The following is a 24,968-nucleotide window of genomic DNA, read 5'->3' on the forward strand; positions in this document are numbered from 1 at the left end:
AATAATCACTAGTACGAGCACTCTATTGGCTGTGCATGGGAATTACTATAGTTACATGTAATAATAATAATAATAATAATAATAATAATAATAATCACTAGTGCGAGCGCTCTATGGGCTGTGCCTGGGAATTACTATAGTTACATGTAATAATAATAATAATAATAATAATCACTAGTGCGAGCGCTCTATGGGCTGTGCCTGGGAATTACTATAGTTACATGTAATAATAATAATAATAATAATAATAATAATAATAATAATAACTAGTACGAACACTCTATGGGCTGTGCCTGGGAATTACTATAGTTACATGTAATAATAATAATAATAATAATAATAATAATAATAATAATAAAAATAATAATAATAATCACTAGTACGAACACACTATGGGCTGTGCCTGGGAATTACTATAGTTACATGTAATAATAATAATAATAATAATAATAATAATAATAATAATAATAATCATCACTAGTGCGAGAGCTCTATGGGCTGTGCCTGGGAATTACTATAGTTACATGTAATAATAATAATAATAATAATAATAATAATAATAATAATAATAATCACTAGTGCGAGTGCTCTATAGGCTGTGCCTGGGAATTACTATAGTTACATGTAATAATAATAATAATAATAATAACAATAATCACTAGTGCGAGCGCTCTATAGGCTGTGCCTGGGAATTACTATAGTTACATGTAATAATAATAATAATCATCACTAGTGCGAGCGCTCTATAGGCTGTGCCTGGGAATTACTATAGTTACAAGTAATAATAATAATAATAACAATAATAATAATAATAATCACTAGTGCGAGCGCTCTATGGGCTGTGCCTGGGAATTACTATAGTTACATGTAATAATAATAATAATAATAATAATAATAATAATAATCATCACTAGTGTGAGCACTCTATAGGCTGTGCCTGGGAATTACTATAGTTACATGTAATAATAATAATAATCATCACTAGTGCGAGCGCTCTATGGGCTGTGCCTGGGAATTACTATAGTTACATGTAATAATAATAATAATAATAATAATAATAATCACTAGTGCGAACACTCTATGTGCTGTGCCTGGGAATTACTATAGTTACATGTAATAATAATAATAATAATAATAATAATAATAATAATAATAATAATCACTAGTGCGAACACTCTATGTGCTGTGCCTGGGAATTACTATAGTTACATGTAATTATAATAATAATAATAATAATCACTATGGGCTGTGCCTGGGAATTACTATAGTTACATGTAATAATAATAATAATAATAATAATAATAATCACTAGTGCGAGAGCTCTATGGGCTGTGCCTGGGAATTACTCTAGTTACATGTAATAATAATAATAATAATAATCACTAGTGCGAGCGCTCTATGGGCTGTGCCTGGGAATTACTATAGTTACATGTAATAATAATAATAATAATAATAATAATCACTAGTACGAACACTCTATGGGCTGTGCCTGGGAATTACTATAGTTACATGTAATAATAATAATAATAATAATAATAATAATAATAATTACTAGTGCGAACACTCTATGGGCTGTGCCTGAAAATTACTATAGTTACATGTAATAATAATAATAATAATAATAATAATCACTAATGCGAGCGCTCTATGGGCTGTGCCTGGGAATTACTATAGTTACATGTAATAATAATAATAATAATAATAATAATAATAATAATAATAATAATAATAATAATAACTAGTATGAACACTCTATGGGCTGTGCCTGGGAATTACTATAGTTACATGTAATAATAATAATAATAATAATAATAATAATAATAATCACTAGTGCGAACACTCTATGGGCTGTGCCTGGGAATTACTATAGTTACATGTAATAATAATAATAATAATAATAATAATAATCATCACTAGTGCGAGAGCTCTATGGGCTGTGCCTGGGAATTACTATAGTTACATGTAATAATAATAATAATAATAATAATAATAATAATAATAATAATAATAATAATAATAATAATCACTAGTGCGAGTGCTCTATAGGCTGTGCCTGGGAATTACTATAGTTACATGTAATAATAATAATAATAATAATAACAATAATCACTAGTGCGAGCGCTCTATAGGCTGTGCCTTGGAATTACTATAGTTACATGTAATAATAATAATAATAATAATAATAATCATCACTAGTGCGAGCGCTCTATAGGCTGTGCCTGGGAATTACTATAGTTACATGTAATAATAATAATAATAATAATAATAATAATAATAATAATAATCACTAGTGCGAGTGCTCTATAGGCTGTGCCTGGGAATTACTATAGTTACATGTAATAATAATAATAATAATAATAATAATAATAACAATAATCACTAGTGCGAGCGCTCTATAGGCTGTGCCTGGGAATTACTATAGTTACATGTAGAATACTCACGCTGCCAGGTTAGCAGCAACAGCAGCACACGGTCATCCAATAAAGAGGTATAACAGGAGTCAGCAACGTTTCGATTTTATTTATAAAATCGTCATCATCATTTTATAAATAAAATCGAAACGTTGCTGACTCCTGTTATACCTCTTTATTGGATGACCGTGTGCTGCTGTTGCTGCTAACCTGGCAGCGTGAGTATTCTATATACAAGCCTCTTGCAAGGCTGACAGCGGGCACCGGACTCTTTTTGCCCTTGTACTCTGGATGTGCCTTGCCCTTTGGACTATTATAGTTACATGTAATAATAATAATAATAATAATCATCAATAGTGCGAGCGCTCTATAGGCTGTGCCTGGGAATTACTATAGTTACATGTAATAATAATAATAATAATAATAATAATAATAATCACTAGTGCGAGCGCTCTATGGGCTGTGCCTGGGAATTACTATAGTTACATGTAATAATAATAATAATAATAATAATAATAATAATAATAATCATCACTAGTGTGAGCACTCTATAGGCTGTGCCTGGGAATTACTATAGTTACATGTAATAATAATAATAATCATCACTAGTGCGAGCGCTCTATGGGCTGTGCCTGGGAATTACTATAGTTATATGTAATAATAATAATAATAATAATAATAATAATAATCACTAGTGCGAACACTCTATGTGCTGTGCCTGGGAATTACTATAGTTACATGTAATTATAATAATAATAATAATAATCACTAGTGCGAGAGCTCTATGGGCTGTGCCTGGGAATTACTATAGTTACATGTAATAATAATAATAATAATAATAATAATAATAATAATAATAATAATCACTAGTGCGAGAGCTCTATGGGCTGTGCCTGGGAATTACTCTAGTTACATGTAATAATAATAATAATAATAATAATAATAATAATAATAATCACTAGTGCGAGCGCTCTATGGGCTGTGCCTGGGAATTACTATAGTTACATGTAATAATAATAATAATAATAATAATAATCACTAGTACGAACACTCTATGGGCTGTGCCTGGGAATTACTATAGTTACATGTAATAATAATAATAATAATAATAATAATAATAATAATTACTAGTGCGAACACTCTATGGGCTGTGCCTGAAAATTACTATAGTTACATGTAATAATAATAATAATAATAATAATAATAATAATAATAATAATAATCACTAATGCGAGCGCTCTATGGGCTGTGCCTGGGAATTACTATAGTTACATGTAATAATAATAATAATAATAATAATAATAATAATAATAACAACTAGTATGAACACTCTATGGGCTGTGCCTGGGAATTACTATAGTTACATGTAATAATAATAATAATAATAATAATAATAATAATCACTAGTGCGAACACTCTATGGGCTGTGCCTGGGAATTACTATAGTTACATGTAATAATAATAATAATAATAATAATAATAATAATAATAATAATAATCACTAGTGCGAGAGCTCTATGGGCTGTGCCTGGGAATTACTATAGTTACATGGAATAATAATAATAATAATAATAATAACAATAATCACTAGTGCGAGCGCTCTATAGGCTGTGCCTTGGAATTACTATAGTTACATGTAATAATAATAATAATAATAATAATCATCATCACTAGTGCGAGCGCTCTATAGGCTGTGCCTGGGAATTACTATAGTTACATGTAATAATAATAATAATAATAATAATAATAATAATAATAATAATAATAATCACTAGTGCGAGCGCTCTATGGGCTGTGCCTGGGAATTACTATAGTTACATGTAATAATAATAATAATAATAATAATAATCATCACTAGTGTGAGCACTCTATAGGCTGTGCCTGGGAATTACTATAGTTACATGTAATAATAATAATAATCATCACTAGTGCGAGCGCTCTATGGGCTGTGCCTGGGAATTACTATAGTTACATGTAATAATAATAATAATAATAATAATAATAATAATAATAATAATAATCACTAGTGCGAACACTCTATGGGCTGTGCCTGGGAATTACTATAGTTACATGTAATAATAATAATAATAATAATAATAATAATAATAATCACTAGTGCGAGAGCTCTATGGGCTGTGCCTGGGAATTACTATAGTTACATGTAATAATAATAATAATAATAATAATAATAATAATCACTAGTGCGAGAGCTCTATGGGCTGTGCCTGGGAATTACTCTAGTTACATGTAATAATAATAATAATAATAATAATAATAATAATAATAATAATAATCACTAGTGTGAGCGCTCTATGGGCTGTGCCTGGGAATTACTATAGTTACATGTAATAATAATAATAATAATAATAATAATAATAATAATAATCACTAGTACGAACACTCTATGGGCTGTGCCTGGGAATTACTATAGTTACATGTAATAATAATAATAATAATAATAATAATAATAATTACTAGTGCGAACACTCTATGGGCTGTGCCTGAAAATTACTATAGTTACATGTAATAATAATAATAATAATAATAATAATAATAATAATAATAATAATAATAATCACTAGTGCGAGCGCTCTATGGGCTGTGCCTGGGAATTACTATAGTTACATGTAATAATAATAATAATAATAATAATAATAATAATAATAACTAGTACGAACACTCTATGGGCTGTGCCTGGGAATTACTATAGTTACATGTAATAATAATAATAATAATAATAATAATAATAATCACTAGTACGAACACTCAATGGGCTGTGCCTGGGAATTACTATAGTTACATGTAATAATAATAATAATAATAATAATAATCATCACTAGTGCGAGCGCTCTATAGGCTGTGCCTGGGAATTACTATAGTTACATGTAATAATAATAATAATAATAACAATAATCACTAGTGCGAGCGCTCTATGGGCTGTGCCTGGGAATTACTATAGTTACATAATAATAATAATAATAATAATAATAATAATAATAATCACTAGTGCGAGAGCTCTATGGGCTGTGCCTGGGAATTACTATAGTTACATGTAATAATAATAATAATAATAATCACTAGTGCGAGCGCTCTATGGGCTGTGCCTGGGAATTACTATAGTTACATGTAATAATAATAATACTAATAATAATAATAATCACTAGTGCGAGTGTTCTATAGGCTGTGCCTGGGAATTACTATAGTTACATGTAATAATAATAATAATAATAATAATAATAATAATAATAATAATAATAATAACAATAATCACTAGTGCGAGCGCTCTATGGGCTGTGCCTGGGAATTACTATAGTTACATGTAATAATAATAATAATAATAATAATAATTACTAGTGCGAACACTCTATGGGCTGTGCCTGGGAATTACTATAGTTACATGTAATAATAATAATAATAATAATCACTAGTGCGAGCGCTCTATAGGCTGTGCCTGGGAATTACTATAGTTACATGTAATAATAATAATAATAATAATAATAATAATAATTACTAGTGCGAGCGCTCTATGGGCTGTGTCTGGGAATTACTATAGTTACATGTAATAATAATAATAATAATAATAATAATAATAATAATTACTAGTGCGAGCGCTCTATGGGCTGTGCCTGGGAATTACTATAGTTACATAATAATAATAATAATAATAATAATAATAATAATAATAATAATCACTAGTGCGAGAGCTCTATGGGCTGTGCCTGGGAATTACTATAGTTACATGTAATAATAATAATAATAATAACAATAATCACTAGTGCGAGCGCTCTATGGGCTGTGCCTGGGAATTACTATAGTTACATAATAATAATAATAATAATAATAATAATAATAATAATAATCACTAGTGCGAGAGCTCTATGGGCTGTGCCTGGGAATTACTATAGTTACATGTAATAATAATAATAATAATAATCACTAGTGCGAGCGCTCTATGGGCTGTGCCTGGGAATTACTATAGTTACATGTAATAATAATAATACTAATAATAATAATAATCACTAGTGCGAGTGTTCTATAGGCTGTGCCTGGGAATTACTATAGTTACATGTAATAATAATAATAATAATAATAATAATAATAATAATAACAATAATCACTAGTGCGAGCGCTCTATGGGCTGTGCCTGGGAATTACTATAGTTACATGTAATAATAATAATAATAATAATAATAATTACTAGTGCGAACACTCTATGGGCTGTGCCTGGGAATTACTATAGTTACATGTAATAATAATAATAATAATAATCACTAGTGCGAGCGCTCTATAGGCTGTGCCTGGGAATTACTATAGTTACATGTAATAATAATAATAATAATAATAATAATAATAATAATAATTACTAGTGCGAGCGCTCTATGGGCTGTGTCTGGGAATTACTATAGTTACATGTAATAATAATAATAATAATAATAATAATAATAATAATAATAATTACTAGTGCGAGCGCTCTATGGGCTGTGCCTGGGAATTACTATAGTTACATAATAATAATAATAATAATAATAATAATAATAATAATAATAATCACTAGTGCGAGAGCTCTATGGGCTGTGCCTGGGAATTACTCTAGTTACATGTAATAATAATAATAATAATAATAATAATAATAATCACTAGTGCGAGCGCTCTATGGGCTGTGCCTGGGAATTACTATAGTTACATGTAATAATAATAATAATACTAATAATAATCACTAGTGCGAGTGCTCTATAGGCTGTGCCTGGGAATTACTATAGTTACATGTAATAATAATAATAATAATAATAACAATAATCACTAGTGCGAGCGCTCTATGGGCTGTGCCTGGGAATTACTATAGTTACATGTAATAATAATAATAATAATAATAATAATAATAATAATAATAATAATAATTACTAGTGCGAACACTCTATGGGCTGTGCCTGGGAATTACTATAGTTACATGTAATAATAATAATAATAATAATAATAATAATAATAATCACTAGTGCGAGCGCTCTATAGGCTGTGCCTGGGAATTACTATAGTTACATGTAATAATAATAATAATAATAATCACTAGTGCGAGAGCTCTATGGGCTGTGCCTGGGAATTACTATAGTTACATGTAATAATAATAATAATAATAATAATAATAATAATAATAATAATAATAATCACTAGTGCGAGCGCTCTATAGGCTGTGCCTGGGAATTACTATAGTTACATGTAATAATAATAATAATAATCACTAGTGCGAGAGCTCTATGGGCTGTGCCTGGGAATTACTATAGTTACATGTAATAATAATAATAATAATAATAATAATCACTAGTGCGAGCGCTCTATAGGCTGTGCCTGGGAATTACTATAGTTACATGTAATAATAATAATAATAATAATAATAATAATAATAATCACTAGTGCGAGAGCTCTATGGGCTGTGCCTGGGAATTACTATAGTTACATGTAATAATAATAATAATAATAATAATAATAATAATAATAATAATAATCACTAGTGCGAGCGCTCTATAGGCTGTGCCTGGGAATTACTATAGTTACATGTAATAATAATAATAATAATAATCTCTAGTGCGAGAGCTCTATGGGCTGTGCCTGGGAATTACTATAGTTACATGTAATAATAATAATAATAATAATAATAATAATAATAATAATAATAAACAACACTATTGCGAGCGCTCTTTAGGCTGTGCCTGGGAATTACTACAATTACAATATTTCATTAAGGGCAAAAAAAAATCTAATTTATGGGATCCATCAAAAACAAATTTCCCATAGAAAAGTGATTTTATAGACCTGGAACGGTAACAGTGATGGCGACTTACCTTTAGACAAAGCGAAGATGACGGAAGCATTGAATGTATCTCCAGCACCCAATGTGTCCACAATGGCCTCAGGTGGAAAGGAGGGGGAATGAATAACACTCCCATCAGGGCCCAGGGCATCTGCTCCTTGCTCAGCCCAAGCACAGACCAGATATGCCCTGTGGAGAGAGGTAAGGTCACACTACATGTCCAGGGGTCTCTGTCTCTCCATACCCGCAATTAAACTGCTCCCAACCAGTGGGGGATACAACACAGTCCAGAATTCAGAAAGGGGAGCAGCTTCACCCACTGCCACTGAGTCTGTTTAGAATGGCAGTTTGTGGCACTGGGTGCGGCTTGAATATCTGAATTGCTGCAGCCACCACTGCTCATAACCTTAAACCCAAAGGGATTAAATCCACCTATGCTACTAAAGGTGCCCATACACTAGTAAGATTTATCTGCAGATCTGGCTGGCTGGAACAAAAACATGGAGTGACAGTTTGTCAGTTTTCCAGCATTACCAAGCTTATGGTCAACTGTCATTTGCTCTCATCCATAACCAGGTTTTTGTTCCAACCAGACAGATCTGCAGATAAATCTGCGTGTGTATGGCCACCAACACTAGTACACCCTCACACCTGTGCAACTCACACTGGTACACACTCACACCTGTATTACATCCAACTGTACTACTCACACTGGTACAACCTCACATCTATGCAACTCACACTGGTACACCCTCACATCTGTGCAACTCACACTGTTACACCCTCACACCTGTGCAACTCACACTGGTACACCCTCACACATGTAATACATCCTGCTGTAATACTTATACTGGTACACTGTCCTACCTGTACTACTCACACCTGTACAACATCCACCTGTACTACACACTGGTACACCTCTCACCTGTACTACATACACCTGTGTTACTCACACTGGTACACCCTCACACTGGTACACCCTCACACCTGTGTTACTCACACTGGTACACCCTCACACTGGTACACCCTCACACCTGTGTTACTCACACTGGTACACCCTCACACTGGTACACCCTCACACCTGTGTTACTCACACTGGTACACCCTAACACCTGTACTACATTCACATGTACTACTTAATCTGGTATACACACAGAAAGGTATTCAAAAAAGAATATGTGGCAGTCCACCCCAGAGGTGTGCCTGTGCCACAAGGATTTAATTACAGCCAATGCTGCTGTTAGGAAAGACTGCAGCTTCATAGACACTGCAGGGATGTGAGGGGTTAACAGACCCAGCTCACATCCACGTGCAGAGAACCTGACACCCCCCTGATTAGCTGGCTGAGGGAGCGTGAGGAGGAGGTCAGAGGTCAGCTGTGCTGAAACTGAGGAGAGGGAGAAGTCTGCAGCAGCATGAGAGGAAAGAGACTCACGTGCTGCCAGAGAGGAGACGCTGTGTAGTGTGTGTCCAGTAGCCAGAGCTGGGCAGCGTGAAATGCAGCAACCAGGAGAGACCAAGAGAGAGAGCATCAAAGCAGAGCAGTGACCCCACAGACCCTGGATGCTAGAGACAGCTGCAGGAGGAGAAGGGACAGCTGCTGAGAGGAAGCAATCGTTACTGGCTGGAGCCAGCATCAGCAGCAGTAATCACAGGTACCCAGTCCCCCTTGGCTGACCCACCCATGTGCCAGCCTGCGTAGAACCCAGCTGAGGCCCAGTTCCAGGGACACCCCTAACCCAGCACCTGGAGAGAAGGAGGCCCCTTGAGAGACTCCCTTGGTGAAAGCTCCCTATTTTGCATAGTGCTTCCAAAGCCTGTTGTTACCTGAGTACAGGAGGTTACCCCAGGAAACGGGAATCTGCCTGCCCCTCTTTCATGAGGATCGTTTTGTGAGTTACCCTGTTGTGGGTCTATGTAGATACTGTAAGTGTGCACACTGTTAGGGCCTAATTCAGAGTGAGGATTTGCCTTCGTGGGACCTTGTACTCCGACTCAGGGACTATAGTGTAGTATGCATATATAAGGTGCCCGGCGCCATCTTGTGGACATTCTTTATTACACCGGTAAAGTCATCCTGTTTTAAAATACCATTCTTTGAAGTAAATCTCTTTACCCTTGTCTTTATTATAATATTTTTGCTGACTGTCATTTTATGTAGAACTGTCATTTAATGCACCAGTGTTTAGTGTTACAGTACCGTAGGTAGGAATGCTCATGACCAGTACAGTCTGACCCTTGAAACGGACTGAGGTGGTCATTGGTTACTAGTTAGCGTTGCAGAGATATTCATTCATTCACCCTTTCATACAGTTGTTATTGTAAGTGTGCTGTTTACGCAGTTATGTGAGGAAAGAGCAGCAGGATTGCACTACGTATTCTTTAAATAAATTTCAGTTGCTGCTAAATGTTTAACGTTGTCTTCTGTGGGTCCCTTGGGTTGTGCCGTTCCCTGCCACAGGTTCTCCAGCAGGAGCCGCGAAGAATCCAGAAGCCGCCGCAGTCACCAGCTCCAGATTAAGGTACGCCATCTTGCACCACACCGTACAGGGGCACTGTCACACTTGGCGTCTACGAACAGGATTGCACAAGACCCCTGTGAACGGCAAGATGTGGCGATCGCAGTACACAGAACCGCAGGAGATGCGAAGAACCGCCACTCCACCAGCCCAAGCCAATCAGAACTCGATTGGGGCCATCATCGGAGCGATGACCGAAATGACCAGGATGAGCCATCAGATGCGTCAGGAATGGGCGGAGGATGAAAAGGAAAGACAGCAACGTGAAGGTGGCAGAAGGCATAGATGGCAACAGAATCGCCAATGGATGTCGGAACGACTACACAGTGACCGAGCCGATGTATGCCCACAGACTGTGAGATGGCACGGGAGAAGTAGTCCACCGGCAGTGTTCCAGAACGCGTCAAGAGCATCCGGTGTAAGTCAGATGACCAATAGGCCGCGAACCGGCCCAAGAAGGATCACAGGTCGTGTCCTGTGGTTTGATGTGCCACGCGGATATGGATTCATTAAGCGCGCAGACACTGGCCATAGCGTGTATGTCCACTATACCGCCATCCAGCATGCCAACCCCCAAAACAGCTTCCGGAGCCTGAGCAACGGTGAGGCCGTAGAATTTGAATTGACAAGCGGGAAGAAAGGCAACAAGGCCGCCAACGTGACTGGACCGAATGGAACACCGGTGCTACGTAACAGATGCACCCCAGCACACTATCCAAGTCATAGAAAGCCCCAACCGTACTACTAGCAAGAGTACAGCCACAGCGGAAGTAGAGCTGAACTGAGGGAAGTAAATGGCGAGAGTGACCGATTTAATGCCAACCCTCCTCGACCAGGACAGATGCCCCGCCCACCAGAACCTGACATCACGAGGTCAAGCAAGAAACCGGTCGTGCGGAGTGAGGCAGTCCATCAGAACTGGCAAAAAGCGACCAGGCCTCAACTTCCGGAGCCGACGCGGGAGTATGTGCCCAGGATGGACGATGCCGATTACCGGGTGGCGAATCTAAGGCCGAGAAATGTCGGAATGGTAGACCAGCAGAGAAGCCCAGAGATTGAGGTTCACATGGCTGTGACACAGACAGTGGAGCCGTCAGAAGCAGAACCAGTGGTGCCACTGCCTGAATCCAAGGCCAAAGTAGAAGCACCAGAGAGAGAAGACAAGGCCAAGATCTGTTTAATCGGTGGGAAGCCGGTAACAAGTGGTGAATATACGACCATCTCAGGAGAGGAATTCGCCCTCAGAATCCAGCAGGCGATACAGAGGTCGAAGAGGCAAGTTCGAGAGGTGAGACATGCCTAAAGATGCGTACATCGTGAGAGTGGGCGCCATCCATTGACAGCCTTGGAGAAGCTGGACCGCAGAGGGATGGAGGTCCTGTGGCGGAGGGATGGTTGGCACGGGGAGCCCACATTAGATATCAGGTGATAGGGAGTAATTTGACATTTGTATTATTATGTAAGTGTTTGCAATTTTTTTTTATTTTTGCCGTTAGGATGTTTATTGATAGGACTTTGTCAAGTAGTTATTGGTCCGGGTAAGTTGCCTGCGGACCGGCAAATTTCCAGCAGGGAGGTATGTGGCAGTCCACCCCAGAGGTGTGCCTGTGCCACAAGGATTTAATTGCAGCCAATGCTGCTGTTAGGAAAGACTGCAGCTTCATAGACACTGCAGGGATGTGAGGGGTTAACAGACCCAGCTCACATCCACGTGCAGAGAACCTGACACCCCCCTGATTAGCTGGCTGAGGGAGCGTGAGGAGGAGATCAGAGGTCAGCTGTGCTGAAACTGGCGAGAGAGAGAAGTCTGCAGCAGCATGAGAGGAAAGAGACTCACGTGCTGCCAGAGAGGAGACGCTGTGTAGTGTGTGTCCAGTAGCCAGAGCTGGGCAGCGTGAAGTGCAGCAGCCAGGAGAGACCAAGAGAGAGAGCATCAAAGCAGAGCAGTGACCCCACAGACCCTGGATGCTAGAGACAGCTGCAGGAGGAGAAGGGACAGCTGCTGAGAGGAAGCAATCGTTACTGGCTGGAGCCAGCATCAGCAGCAGTAATCACAGGTACCCAGTCCCCCTTGGCTGACCCACCCATGTGCCAGCCTGCGTAGAACCCAGCTGAGGCCCAGTTCCAGGGACACCCCTAACCCAGCACCTGGAGAGAAGGAGGCCCCTTGAGAGACTCCCTTGGTGAAAGCTCCCTATTTTGCAAAGTGCTTCCAAAGCCTGTTGTTACCTGAGTACAGGAGGTTACCCCAGGAAACGGGAATCTGCCTGCCCCTCTTTCATGAGGATCGTTTTGTGAGTTACCCTGTTGTGGGTCTATGTAGATAGGTGTGCACACTGTTAGGGCCTAATTCAGAGTGAGGATTTGACTTCGTGGGACCTTGTACTCCGACTCAGGGACTATCGTGTAGTATGCATATATAAGGTGCCCGGCGCCATCTTGTGGACATTCTTTATTACACCGGTAAAGTCATCTTGTTTTGAAATACCAGTCTTTGAAGTAAATCTCTTTACCCTTGTCTTTATTATAATATTTTTGCTGACTGTCATTTTATGTAGAACTGTCATTTATTGCACCAGTGTTTAGTGTTACGGTACCATAGGTAGGAATGCTCATGACCAGTACAGTCTGACCCTTGAAACGGACTGAGGTGGTCATTGGTTACTAGTTAGCGATGCAGAGATATTCATTCATTCACCCATTCATACAGTCGTTATTGTAAGTGTGATGTTTACGCAGTTATGTGAGGAAAGAGCAGCAGGATTGCACTACGTATTCTTTAAATAAATTTCAGTTGCTGCTAAATGTTTAGCGTTGTCTTCTGTGGGTCCCTTGGGTTGTGCCGTTCCCTGCCACAGGTTCTCCAGCAGGAGCCGCGAAGAATCCAGAAGCCGCCGCAGTCACCAGCTCCAGATTAAGGTACGCCATCTATATATCTATACATACATACAGGGGCGTCAACAGCAGTGTAGACCCCTGGGGATAGCAATGTATTAGGGCCCCTACCGATCCTCCAGCGGTAGGGGTGGGGGGTGCTTTGAGCGGAAGCTTTGATGTCCTGAGGGTTGTAGGGGGTATTATATCAACCGCTCAGCACTAATTACCCCTTTACTGCACAGATGGTGGGAGAAGGGGGCATTGGGCTGAATGAAGGGGCCCTGATACATAACTTCCAGGGTGGTAGAGGATGTTTAATACGCAGAGGAGGGGTGTATAGTGGAGTGGGCTTATTATTCATAATTTTCTGGTGGGAGGACAGCTTGCTTGACTGCAGATATCTCCAGTTCCCGGAAATAGATTTCTTATATTTTAATGGAATTAAAAACTAGAGAATCCCACCTACCAAATGGTATTGGGGACTAGGGGATCAGAGTTCAGGAGGCAGAGCAATCTGCCAACGAGTATATAAAACTACATACCAGGTGTGTGGAGCTGGAGCAGTAACCAGATGCTGGAAGGCTGATATCTCTGGTTCTGGGAAAAGTAGAGACAAAAGACTAGTGTCCCTGAAAGGGGAAGAGTCCCAGCTTTTGGAATATACCCTCATTAAAACTCTAAGTCAGACAGAACCTGAAATATCTGACTGGTAAGAGCAATTAACAGGCTTGGAAGTCAGATATCTCCGGTTCCCAAGGGCCGATTTTAAAAATTATTGTACCCTTGGAAAGAGAGGACCCTCAGCTTTCAGCCTAGGGCCCTTAGACTCCTGGGGGATTTCTGGGTACTCAGAAACCCCCCCCTGCGTGCGCTACTGTGTACTACTTATACTGGTACACCCTCACACCTGTACTACATCCACCTGTACTACTTATACTGGTACACCCTCACACCTGTACTACATCCACCTGTACTACTTATACTGGTACATCCTTACACCTGCACTATATCCACATGGGTACACCCTCACACCTGTACTACATCCACCTGTACTACTTATACTGGTACACCCTCACACCTGTACTACATCCACCTGTACTACTTATACTGGTACACCCTCACACCTGTACTACTTATACTGGTACACCCTCACACCTGTACTACTTATACTGGTACATCCTTACACCTGCACTACATCCACCTGTACTACTTATACTGGTACACACTCACACCAGTATTACATCCACCTGTAATACTTATACTGGTACACTCTCACACCTGTACTACTTATACTGGTACACACTCACACCGGTATTACATCCATCTGTACTACTTATACTGGTACACCCTCACACCTGTACTACATCCACCTGTACTACTTATACTGGTACACCCTCACACCTGTACTACTTATAATGGTACACACTCACACCAGTATTGCATCCACCTGTACTACTTATACTGGTACACCCTCACACCTGTACTACATCCACCTGTACTACTTAAACTGGTACACCCTCACACCTGTACTACATCCACCTGTACTACTTATACTGGTACACCCTCACACCTGTACTACATCCACCTGTACTACTTATACAGGTACACCCTCACACCTGTACTACATCCACCTGTACTACTTATACTGGTACACCCTCACACCTGTACTACATCCACCTGTACTACTTATACTGGTACACCCTCACACCTGTACTACATCCACCTGTACTACTTATACTGGTACACCCTCACACCTGTACTACATCCACCTGTACTACTTATACAGGTACACCCTCACACCTGTACTACATCCACCTGTACTACTTATACTGTTACACCCTCACACCTGTACTACATCCACCTGTACTACTTATACTGGTACACCCTCACACCTGTACTACTTATACTGGTACATCCTTACACCTGCACTATATCCACACGGGTACACCCTCACACCTGTACTACATCCACCTGTACTACTTATACTGGTACACCCTCACACCTGTACTACTTATACTGGTGCACCCTCACACCTGTACTACATCCACCTGTACTGCTTATACTGGTACATCCTTACACCTGTACTACATCCACCTGTACTACTTATACTGGTACACCCTCACACCTGTACTACTTATACAGGTATACCCTAACACCTGTACTACATCCACCTGTACTACTTATAGTGGTACACCCTCACACCTGTACTACTTATACTGGTGCACCCTCACACCTGTACTACATCCACCTGTACTACTTATACTGGTACACCCTCACACCTGTACTACTTATACTGGTGCACCCTCACACCTGTACTACATCCACCTGTACTACTTATACTGGTACATCCTTACACCTGTACTACATCCACCTGTACTACTTATACTGGTACACCCTCACACCTGTACTACTTATACTGGTACATCCTTACACCTGCACTATATCCACACGGGTACACCCTCACACCTGTACTACATCCACCTGTACTACTTATACTGGTACACACTCACACCAGTATTACATCCACCTGTACTGCTTATACTGGTACATCCTTACACCTGTACTACATCCACCTGTACTACTTATACTGGTACACCCTCACACCTGTACTACTTATACAGGTATACCCTAACACCTGTACTACATCCACCTGTACTACTTATACTGGTACACCCTCACACCTGTACTACTTATACTGGTACATCCTTACACCTGCACTATATCCACACGGGTACACCCTCACACCTGTACTACATCCACCTGTACTACTTATACTGGTACACCCTCACACCTGTACTACTTATACTGGTGCACCCTCACACCTGTACTACATCCACCTGTACTACTTATACTGGTACATCCTTACACCTGTACTACATCCACCTGTACTACTTATACTGGTACACCCTCACACCTGTACTACTTATACTGGTACATCCTTACACCTGCACTATATCCACACGGGTACACCCTCACACCTGTACTACATCCACCTGTACTACTTATACTGGTACACACTCACACCAGTATTACATCCACCTGTACTACTTATACTGGTACACACTCACACCTGTACTACTTATGCAGGTATACCCTCACACCTGTACTACATCCACCTGTACTACTTATACTGGTACACCCTCACACCTGTACTACTTATGCTGGTACATCCTTACACCTTCACTATATCCACACAGGTACACCCTCACACCTGTACTACATCCACCTGTCCTACTTATACTGGTACACACTCACAGCAGTATTACATCCACCTGTACTACTTATACTGGTACACACTCACACCTGTACTACTTATACAGGTACACCCTCACACCTGTACTACATCCACCAGTACTACTTATACTGGTACACCCTCACACCTGTACTACATCCACCTGTACTACTTATACTGGTGCACCCTCACACCTGTACTACATCCACCTGTACTACTTATACTGGTACACCCTCACACCTGTACTACATCCACCTGTACTACTTATACTGGTACACCCTCACACCTGTACTACATCCACCTGTACTACTTATACTGGTACATCCTTACACCTGCACTATATCCACCTGTACTACTTATACTGGTACACCCTCACACCTGTACTTCATCCACCTGTACTACTTATAATGGTACACACTCACACCGGTATTACATCCACCTGTACTACATATACAGGTAAACCTTCACACCTGTACTACATCCACCTGTACTACTTATACTGGTACACCCTCACACCTGTACTACTCACAATGGTACACCCTCACACCTGTACTACATCCACCTGTACTACTTATACTGGTACACCCTCACACCTGTACTACATCCACCTGTACTACTTATACTGATACACCCTCACACCTGTACTACATCCACCTGTACTACTTATACTGGTACACACTCACACCAGTATTACTTATACTGATACACCCTCACACCTGTACTTCATCCACCTGTACTACTTATACTGGTACACACTCACACCGGTATTACATCCACCTGTACTACTTATACAGGTACACCCTCACACCTGTACTACATCCACCTGTACTACTTATACTAATACACCCTCACACCTGTACTACTCACAATGGTACACCCTCACACCTGTACTACATCCACCTGTACTACTTATACTGGTACACCCTCACACCTGTACTACATCCACCTGTACTACTTATACTGGTACATCCTTACACCTGCACTATATCCACCTGTACTACTTATACTGGTACATCCTTACACCTGTACTATATCCACCTGTACTACTTATACTGGTACACCCTCACACCTGTACTACTCACAATGGTACACCCTCACACCTGTACTACATCCACCTGTACTACTTATACTGGTACACACCCTCACACCTGTACTACATCCACCTGCACTACTTATACTGATACACCCTCACACCTGTACTACATCCACCTGTACTACTTATACTGGTACACACTCACACCAGTATTACTTATACTGATACACACTCACACCTGTACTACTTATACTGGTACACCCTCACACCTGTACTTCATCCACCTGTACTACTTATACTGGTACACACTCACACCGGTATTACATCCACCTGTACTACTTATACAGGTACACCCTCACACCTGTACTACATCCACCTGTACTACTTATACTGGTACACCCTCACACCTGTACTACTCACAATGGTACACCCTCACACCTGTACTACATCCACCTGTACTACTTATACTGGTGCACCCTCACACCTGTACTACATCCACCTGTACTACTTATAATGGTACACACTCACACCGGTATTACATCCACCTGTACTACTTATACTCATACACCCTCACACCTGTACTACATCCACCTGTACTACTTATACTGGTACACACTCACACCAGTATTACTTATACTGATACACCCTCACACCTGTACTTCATCCACCTGTACTACTTATACTGGTAGTATAGGGGGGTAGATTTCGCACTGGATGACTGCTTATTGGTACAATGTACGTGAAAATTGCATATAAGACAGTATAGGCTCCTATACCCAAAATTAACAAGCTTAAAAATAAGCTATCGAGATAGAGTGGGGTAGGAGGTGCTCCCCAAAGTCAGAAATAACATAAATTTACACATAGAAAAAGAAGACTTATAATTGGGGCACTTAATTAGAAAGGAAGGGATGAGATTATTATAGTATTAAAACTTAACGTTTAATGTATATATTTAGAAAAAGGTCCTATAGTACCCTCTCAGTTTATATATCTGAGCTGGGTGTAGGACTAAAGAGGGGAATATATTGATATTCCACTATTACACTAATTGACATACAGACTTACAGACATAAAGCACCCACACAGAGTGTTGTAAAATACCCAGTGATTAGATTAATTACAGGTGATTACTGTCACAAACGGAGAACTGTCCAATTCAATTTTTATACAATCTCAGAGGTATAATATTCAAAGATTAGTATTTAGACAGTAAAATAGAGAGCTGTTAGCTTATTATCTCCACCTATCCTCCTACTTTCACTATCTTGTTTCAGAGGATAGTGGTTCGGAGATTTCAAGGTAGTGAAGCCTTATTAGCTCTGAAGTGATAGATTTCACTATTTCCTTCTGCTTCTTGCTCACGTCTGCATGGCAGTACTGGTGTTTAAATAACATTTACAGTACCGTCATCCGTCTGTCAGTCAAGTGAGAGAGGAAGGAAAAGGAAAAGGAGCAGAGGGGAAAAGTATTTTTGTGCAACCAATTTCAATACTGGCTATATATAGAGAGATTGCAAAATTGTTAACTTTGTTACACACTGGCTATTTTGTACACAGCAGAATTGATACAATGTATCCATTGGTTTGCACAATAGAGAAAAGCAAAGGTATAGATTAACAAGATATTCTTTCCCAATCAAATTCTGCTATCATCCCATCTTTTCATAAAGCGGATGGGTGATGAGAGATCCGATGGGATATCTGTTAATTTGTAGGGACAGTTAGGTAAAGGAAAACTGCCTACTCCTTCCCGTTTAACATGTGGCTATACACCTGGTGTCCTGTACATTGCAGGAATAATGCCACCGGTCCCGTTAGTGAGAGGAGTTTTGTAGAAAATTAGTAGCAGAGTGCTAATATTAGACATAGATATTTAGTGGCATATTCAGTGAACTTGGAATTGTTCCCTATAAGATAAATTGCCTATATCGTGTAGTCTGTGGTACTAATAAGGGTCAGATTGTATGCCCATATAAACATTAGCACATTTTATCTGCCCGTCTATGCAAAACAATATATATTCTCAATTATATCTCCAGCCTTCCTTGGGCAATACAGCAGAAAAGAGACAAAATTATTTTTGCAGCAAGAGAGCATGAAATAAACAGCAGAACAGGGTTAAACTCCAGCGGTGATACTATATTAAATTAAGAGGTACTTCCTATAGAATATATGCATATATCTCTAGCATATATATTGCCACAATAAGCGTTTTACCCTCAGTAGGAATAAGTTACTTATCTGGTGATGTATTCACCCGTCACTCGTATCTGCTAGGTATATTCCTCTGTATCGCTGGCCTGGAGAGAGGTGTCACCCGTCGTAAGTTCACTGGTGCTGGCGGCACTCTCCTTGTAGCTGAGCTCCGTTAGAGTTCAGTGTCAATACCCCGCTGGCGTGAGACAGGCTCCGTTAGCGGGAGGAGACCCGTCACTGAGTATCCCTCTCTGTCGGCGGCACTTGTTCAGCGAAATTGCTTAGTCGGCATTACGTGTCAGTTCCCTGCTAGCGTAAGACAGGCTCCGGTAATAGGAGCGGACCTGTCACTGGGTATTCACTCTGTGCGGTGATAGGGAACGTGGGAAGACGCGTTTCGCCCGCAGTGGGCTTGATCACTTCCTGTAAGAAGGGTGCCAGGGCTAGCTCTATTTAACCCTGCAACTCCTCCTCTTTGTTCAGCATTTTTTGAAAATACGTATAATTGGGAAACCAATTGGTTCAATTAAATGTTAAGTGCTGAGTTTCAATCTCAGCAAGGTAGTACGTTCAGTGAACTAGGTTGATGAAATGTGAAAGATTTATTAACAAATATTAAGTCCTTCCTTTAGATTAATTATATGGGAAGAAAATTGCATTTATATAATTAAATATATTGGTTGTATGATGACAAGAGAATAAACACTAGACAGTGATGATGTCATTTCGTCCTAGCAGTGATTTCTATGGTCCATTTATTTTATTATTTTAGGACAAGCTGTCCATAATTCGAGAGCGCTACTGCAAGGATACTACATATTGGACCGATATAAGGTTACAAATCCGAGTAATCTTAATGTGACAGTTTGATAATAGACTGTACTGTAAAGAAATATATGTAACGTCCCAAAAGTAGGATAGGATATAATAAATTTATCAGATTTAAAGAAGACAATGTTTGCGATATAGATATAGTGTGGTCTATACAATAATTGTAGCTATTTCTAATAGCGTGAAAAAGAGAGAAGGTACTAAAATGTCCTATAAGGGGGAAAAAGGGGGAGAATGGGCTCGTGATAAACCTTCATGTTTAAATTGCATGAAATTGATAATATAATATTAGAGTGATATCATGTCCTTGACACATATTAGTGAAGCCAGTAATAAGGTATATAATTCTGAGGTAAATATACAGTCACTTATATCTACTGGAGCAAGAAGTCACATTGATTATTTAGTAGTCTAGTAGCTATACATGAAATAATCAAAGAGAACCTCTAGTATTGCTACTAATTTATAGTGTTTCATAATCCCACAAGGATTTGAATGGATACATGGTCCCTGGATGGAGGAGTAGGGAGTCAATGTATAAGTGATCCATATGTCACGTTCATTATACAAATGATTAATTGAAGTATGGAATGAAAGAGGGGGTGTGCGTTTTGTGATTAGATTAATTTTAATTTCCATCAGGAATGTACATACTATAGTGGATAGATAGATGGAGGCATAGATGATAGCAGAGAGAGGGGAAGCAAGGGTGATAAAATGTTTACTGTTTACCCGGGTCTTAGTTTATAAGAATGAGTTGTAATTGATGTTTTCATTTAGACCATTCGGTGTCATGGATCCCAGTGTGAAGATCCAGTAACTCTCCCTTTTAAGTAATTCTTTATTAATATCGCCTCCTCTGATGCCCAGATGTACTATCTCCAATCCAAAGGCTTTTAGGAGATTTTGGTCTCCATTGTGTTTACGTAGAAAGTGACGTGCCACTGAGGTTAGTTGTTTACCTCTGTTTAGATCTGTGGTGGCATTTCTGATGGTCCCCAGGTGCTCTAGGACTCTTTCTTTGAACACAGGACAGATCTTCTCATGGAAACGCAGTGATAACAGGGGCAACAGAGGGACCCTGAACAACATCAGAGAATATAATTACTCTTCCTCCGAATTGGACTCATCAGGTTACATCCTCATCAGGTTAACCCTAATACATCTGAGAGCAATACCTCTAGACTCAATCAAGCATCTAACAGTGTGCCTTTTTTAGAGAACCGCTGGGATCATCAGAGTGGATACCAGGAAAAAGGAAAAAGACGAGGCGCTCCTCGAGGAAGAAGAAGAAGATGGGGCTCCCCCTCCCCCAATCGCTATCCGATCAGGGCACGGAAATAACAACTACTGACTCTCTACAGATAATCAACCTATCTGACCACATCCTAACGATACCTGAACAAACAGTACTTAAGAAGGGCCTGTCATTCTCACCCACCAATCATTTTGACAGGTTTAACTTGGAGAAGGATCTGAGACTCTTTGGCAGAAAACTCCTGCTTAAAAAATTCTTTGCAAAGAAAAACTATGTGGAAAACTCAGCGGAAACAACACAACTTACTGAGGAAGAAATCGCAACACTTGACTACATGGAGGAGCTCCTACGTGAGTCTGAACATATCCATGAAGACGAGACACATTTTGAAACCCAAGGAGCAAGACCGAAATGTAAAAAGAAATCTACCTTTACTCCAACTGAAACTATCTGTCCTGAGGTCAATGTTTTCTTAAATCTAGTCTCCAATGACTTTGACAAACTATATGCCAACAGGAGATTTCACAAGAGTCCATATAATCTCAACAAAGAGGAATGGCAAAGCCTGAAAATCATACAGGACTGGGAGGATGTCGTCATCAAACCCTCTGATAAAGGGGGGAATGTGGTTATCTGGCCCAAAACAATGTATGTGACAGAGGCACTGAAACAACTTGACAGCAAGGACTGTTACAGAAAGATACTCTTTAACCCTCTTGACATGATTAAAAACAAATACAAACTCATCCTGAGAAATGCCTTACAAGAAGGAGCAATAACCAAAAACGAACACGATTATCTGTGGATGGAGAATCCTAAAATCTCTACATTCTACTTACTCCCCAAAGTTCATAAAAACCCTCAAACACCCCCAGGAAGACCAATTGTGTCAGGGATAGGAAGTCTCTCTGAGAAAGCAAGCATTTTCTTGGACCTTCATCTGTGCAAATTTGTACTTGAACTTCCCTCGTACACACGTGACACCAGTGACATACTGAAGAAAATCCACGGCATCAGACTGGAGGACAACCAACTACTAGTTGGCTTGGACGTTGAGGGACTGTATACTAGCATCAACCACAAAGAAGGTGTGAATGCCATCAAGTACTTCTTGAACATGGAGGAACAGGGCAACTTTCAAGAATTCCTGGTGGACCTGATGGAGTTTGTATTGAACTACAATTTCTTTACCTTTAATGACTCCTACTATCTGCAGACTAGGGGGACTGCGATGGGGGCAGCTTGCGCGCCCACTTACGCTAATTTATATCTAGGATGGTGGGAGAAAGAATTGGTTTTCTGTGAAATGAATGAAAAATATACTGAAAACATCTCCCTGTGGTGTAGGTATATTGATGATATCATTCTGATCTGGGATGGGGGAGAAGAACTACTTAAAGAATTCCTGAACAAACTCAATGATAACACACTTAACCTACGCCTGACCTCGGAAATCAGCAACAGAGAGATATCCTTCCTCGATCTTAAGATCTACAAAGGGGATGACAAGAGGGTGGAAACCAAGTTATTTCGCAAAAGCACTGCCACCAACAGTGTGCTGTACCAGACCAGCCACCATTTTCCCCCAACAGTGGAGAACATCCCTAAGGGGGAATTCCTCAGATTACGCAGGAACTGCTCAGAGGACACGGTATACCTGGAACAGAGCAGAGAACTGATCTCTCGCCTCAAAGAGAGGAGATATAGTAATAGATCTCTCAAGAAAGCACAGCAGTCACTTCGAAATAAAGACAGGGAAACCCTGATCTTTCATCAAAAAAGGAAGGACAACACCATTGAAACTGCACCCAGGTTCATCAGTAACTTCAATCAGAACTGGAAACAGATCAAGGAATGCCTACAAAGACACTGGCACATTCTTCAACTCGATACAGATCTCATGAAACATGTTGGTGAGAGAGTCGAAGTCAGCTGGAGAAGATCTCCCAATATAAGAGACCATCTTGTAAAGAGTCACTTTACTAAGAAAAAACCCAAACCACCCCTCCTGACAGGCTCATTCCCGTGTGGAATGTGTAAAGCCTGCAGACATATGATAAGTAAGAAGGAAGTGGTAGACAAATACGAGATCACCCACAAAATAAAGGATTACATCAACTGCCGTACCACGGGCATCATTTACTGCCTCCTTTGTGACTGCGGAATGAGATATGTCGGAATGACAAGCAGGAAGTTCAAAGAAAGAGTCCTAGAGCACCTGGGGACCATCAGAAATGCCACCACAGATCTAAACAGAGGTAAACAACTAACCTCAGTGGCACGTCACTTTCTACGTAAACACAATGGAGACCAAAATCTCCTAAAAGCCTTTGGATTGGAGATAGTACATCTGGGCATCAGAGGAGGCGATATTAATAAAGAATTACTTAAAAGGGAGAGTTACTGGATCTTCACACTGGGATCCATGACACCGAATGGTCTAAATGAAAACATCAATTACAACTCATTCTTATAAACTAAGACCCGGGTAAACAGTAAACATTTTATCACCCTTGCTTCCCCTCTCTCTGCTATCATCTATGCCTCCATCTATCTATCCACTAAAGTATGTACATTCCTGATGGAAATTAAAATTAATCTAATCACAAAACGCACACCCCCTCTTTCATTCCATACTTCAATTAATCATTTGTATAATGAACGTGACATATGGATCACTTATACATTGACTCCCTACTCCTCCATCCAGGGACCATGTATCCATTCAAATCCTTGTGGGATTATGAAACACTATAAATTAGTAGCAATACTAGAGGTTCTCTTTGATTATTTCATGTATAGC

General features: G+C 39.6%; 1 protein-coding gene across 1 annotated transcript in view; it reads right to left on the bottom strand.

Moving 5' to 3' along the window:
* Positions 1–24,968, bottom strand: part of KHK (ketohexokinase) — a 158,196-nt gene that overhangs the window by 17,245 nt on the left and 115,983 nt on the right. Inside the window, exon 8 of the mRNA XM_083175122.1 lies at positions 8,249–8,406. Within this exon, the coding sequence (XP_083031248.1) occupies positions 8,249–8,406 (158 nt within the window). The remainder of the gene's footprint in view (positions 1–8,248; positions 8,407–24,968) is intronic.

This window comes from Crinia signifera, chromosome 3 (assembly GCF_055691185.1).
Source record: "Crinia signifera chromosome 3, ASM5569118v1, whole genome shotgun sequence".
Taxonomy (NCBI): domain Eukaryota; kingdom Metazoa; phylum Chordata; class Amphibia; order Anura; family Myobatrachidae; genus Crinia; species Crinia signifera.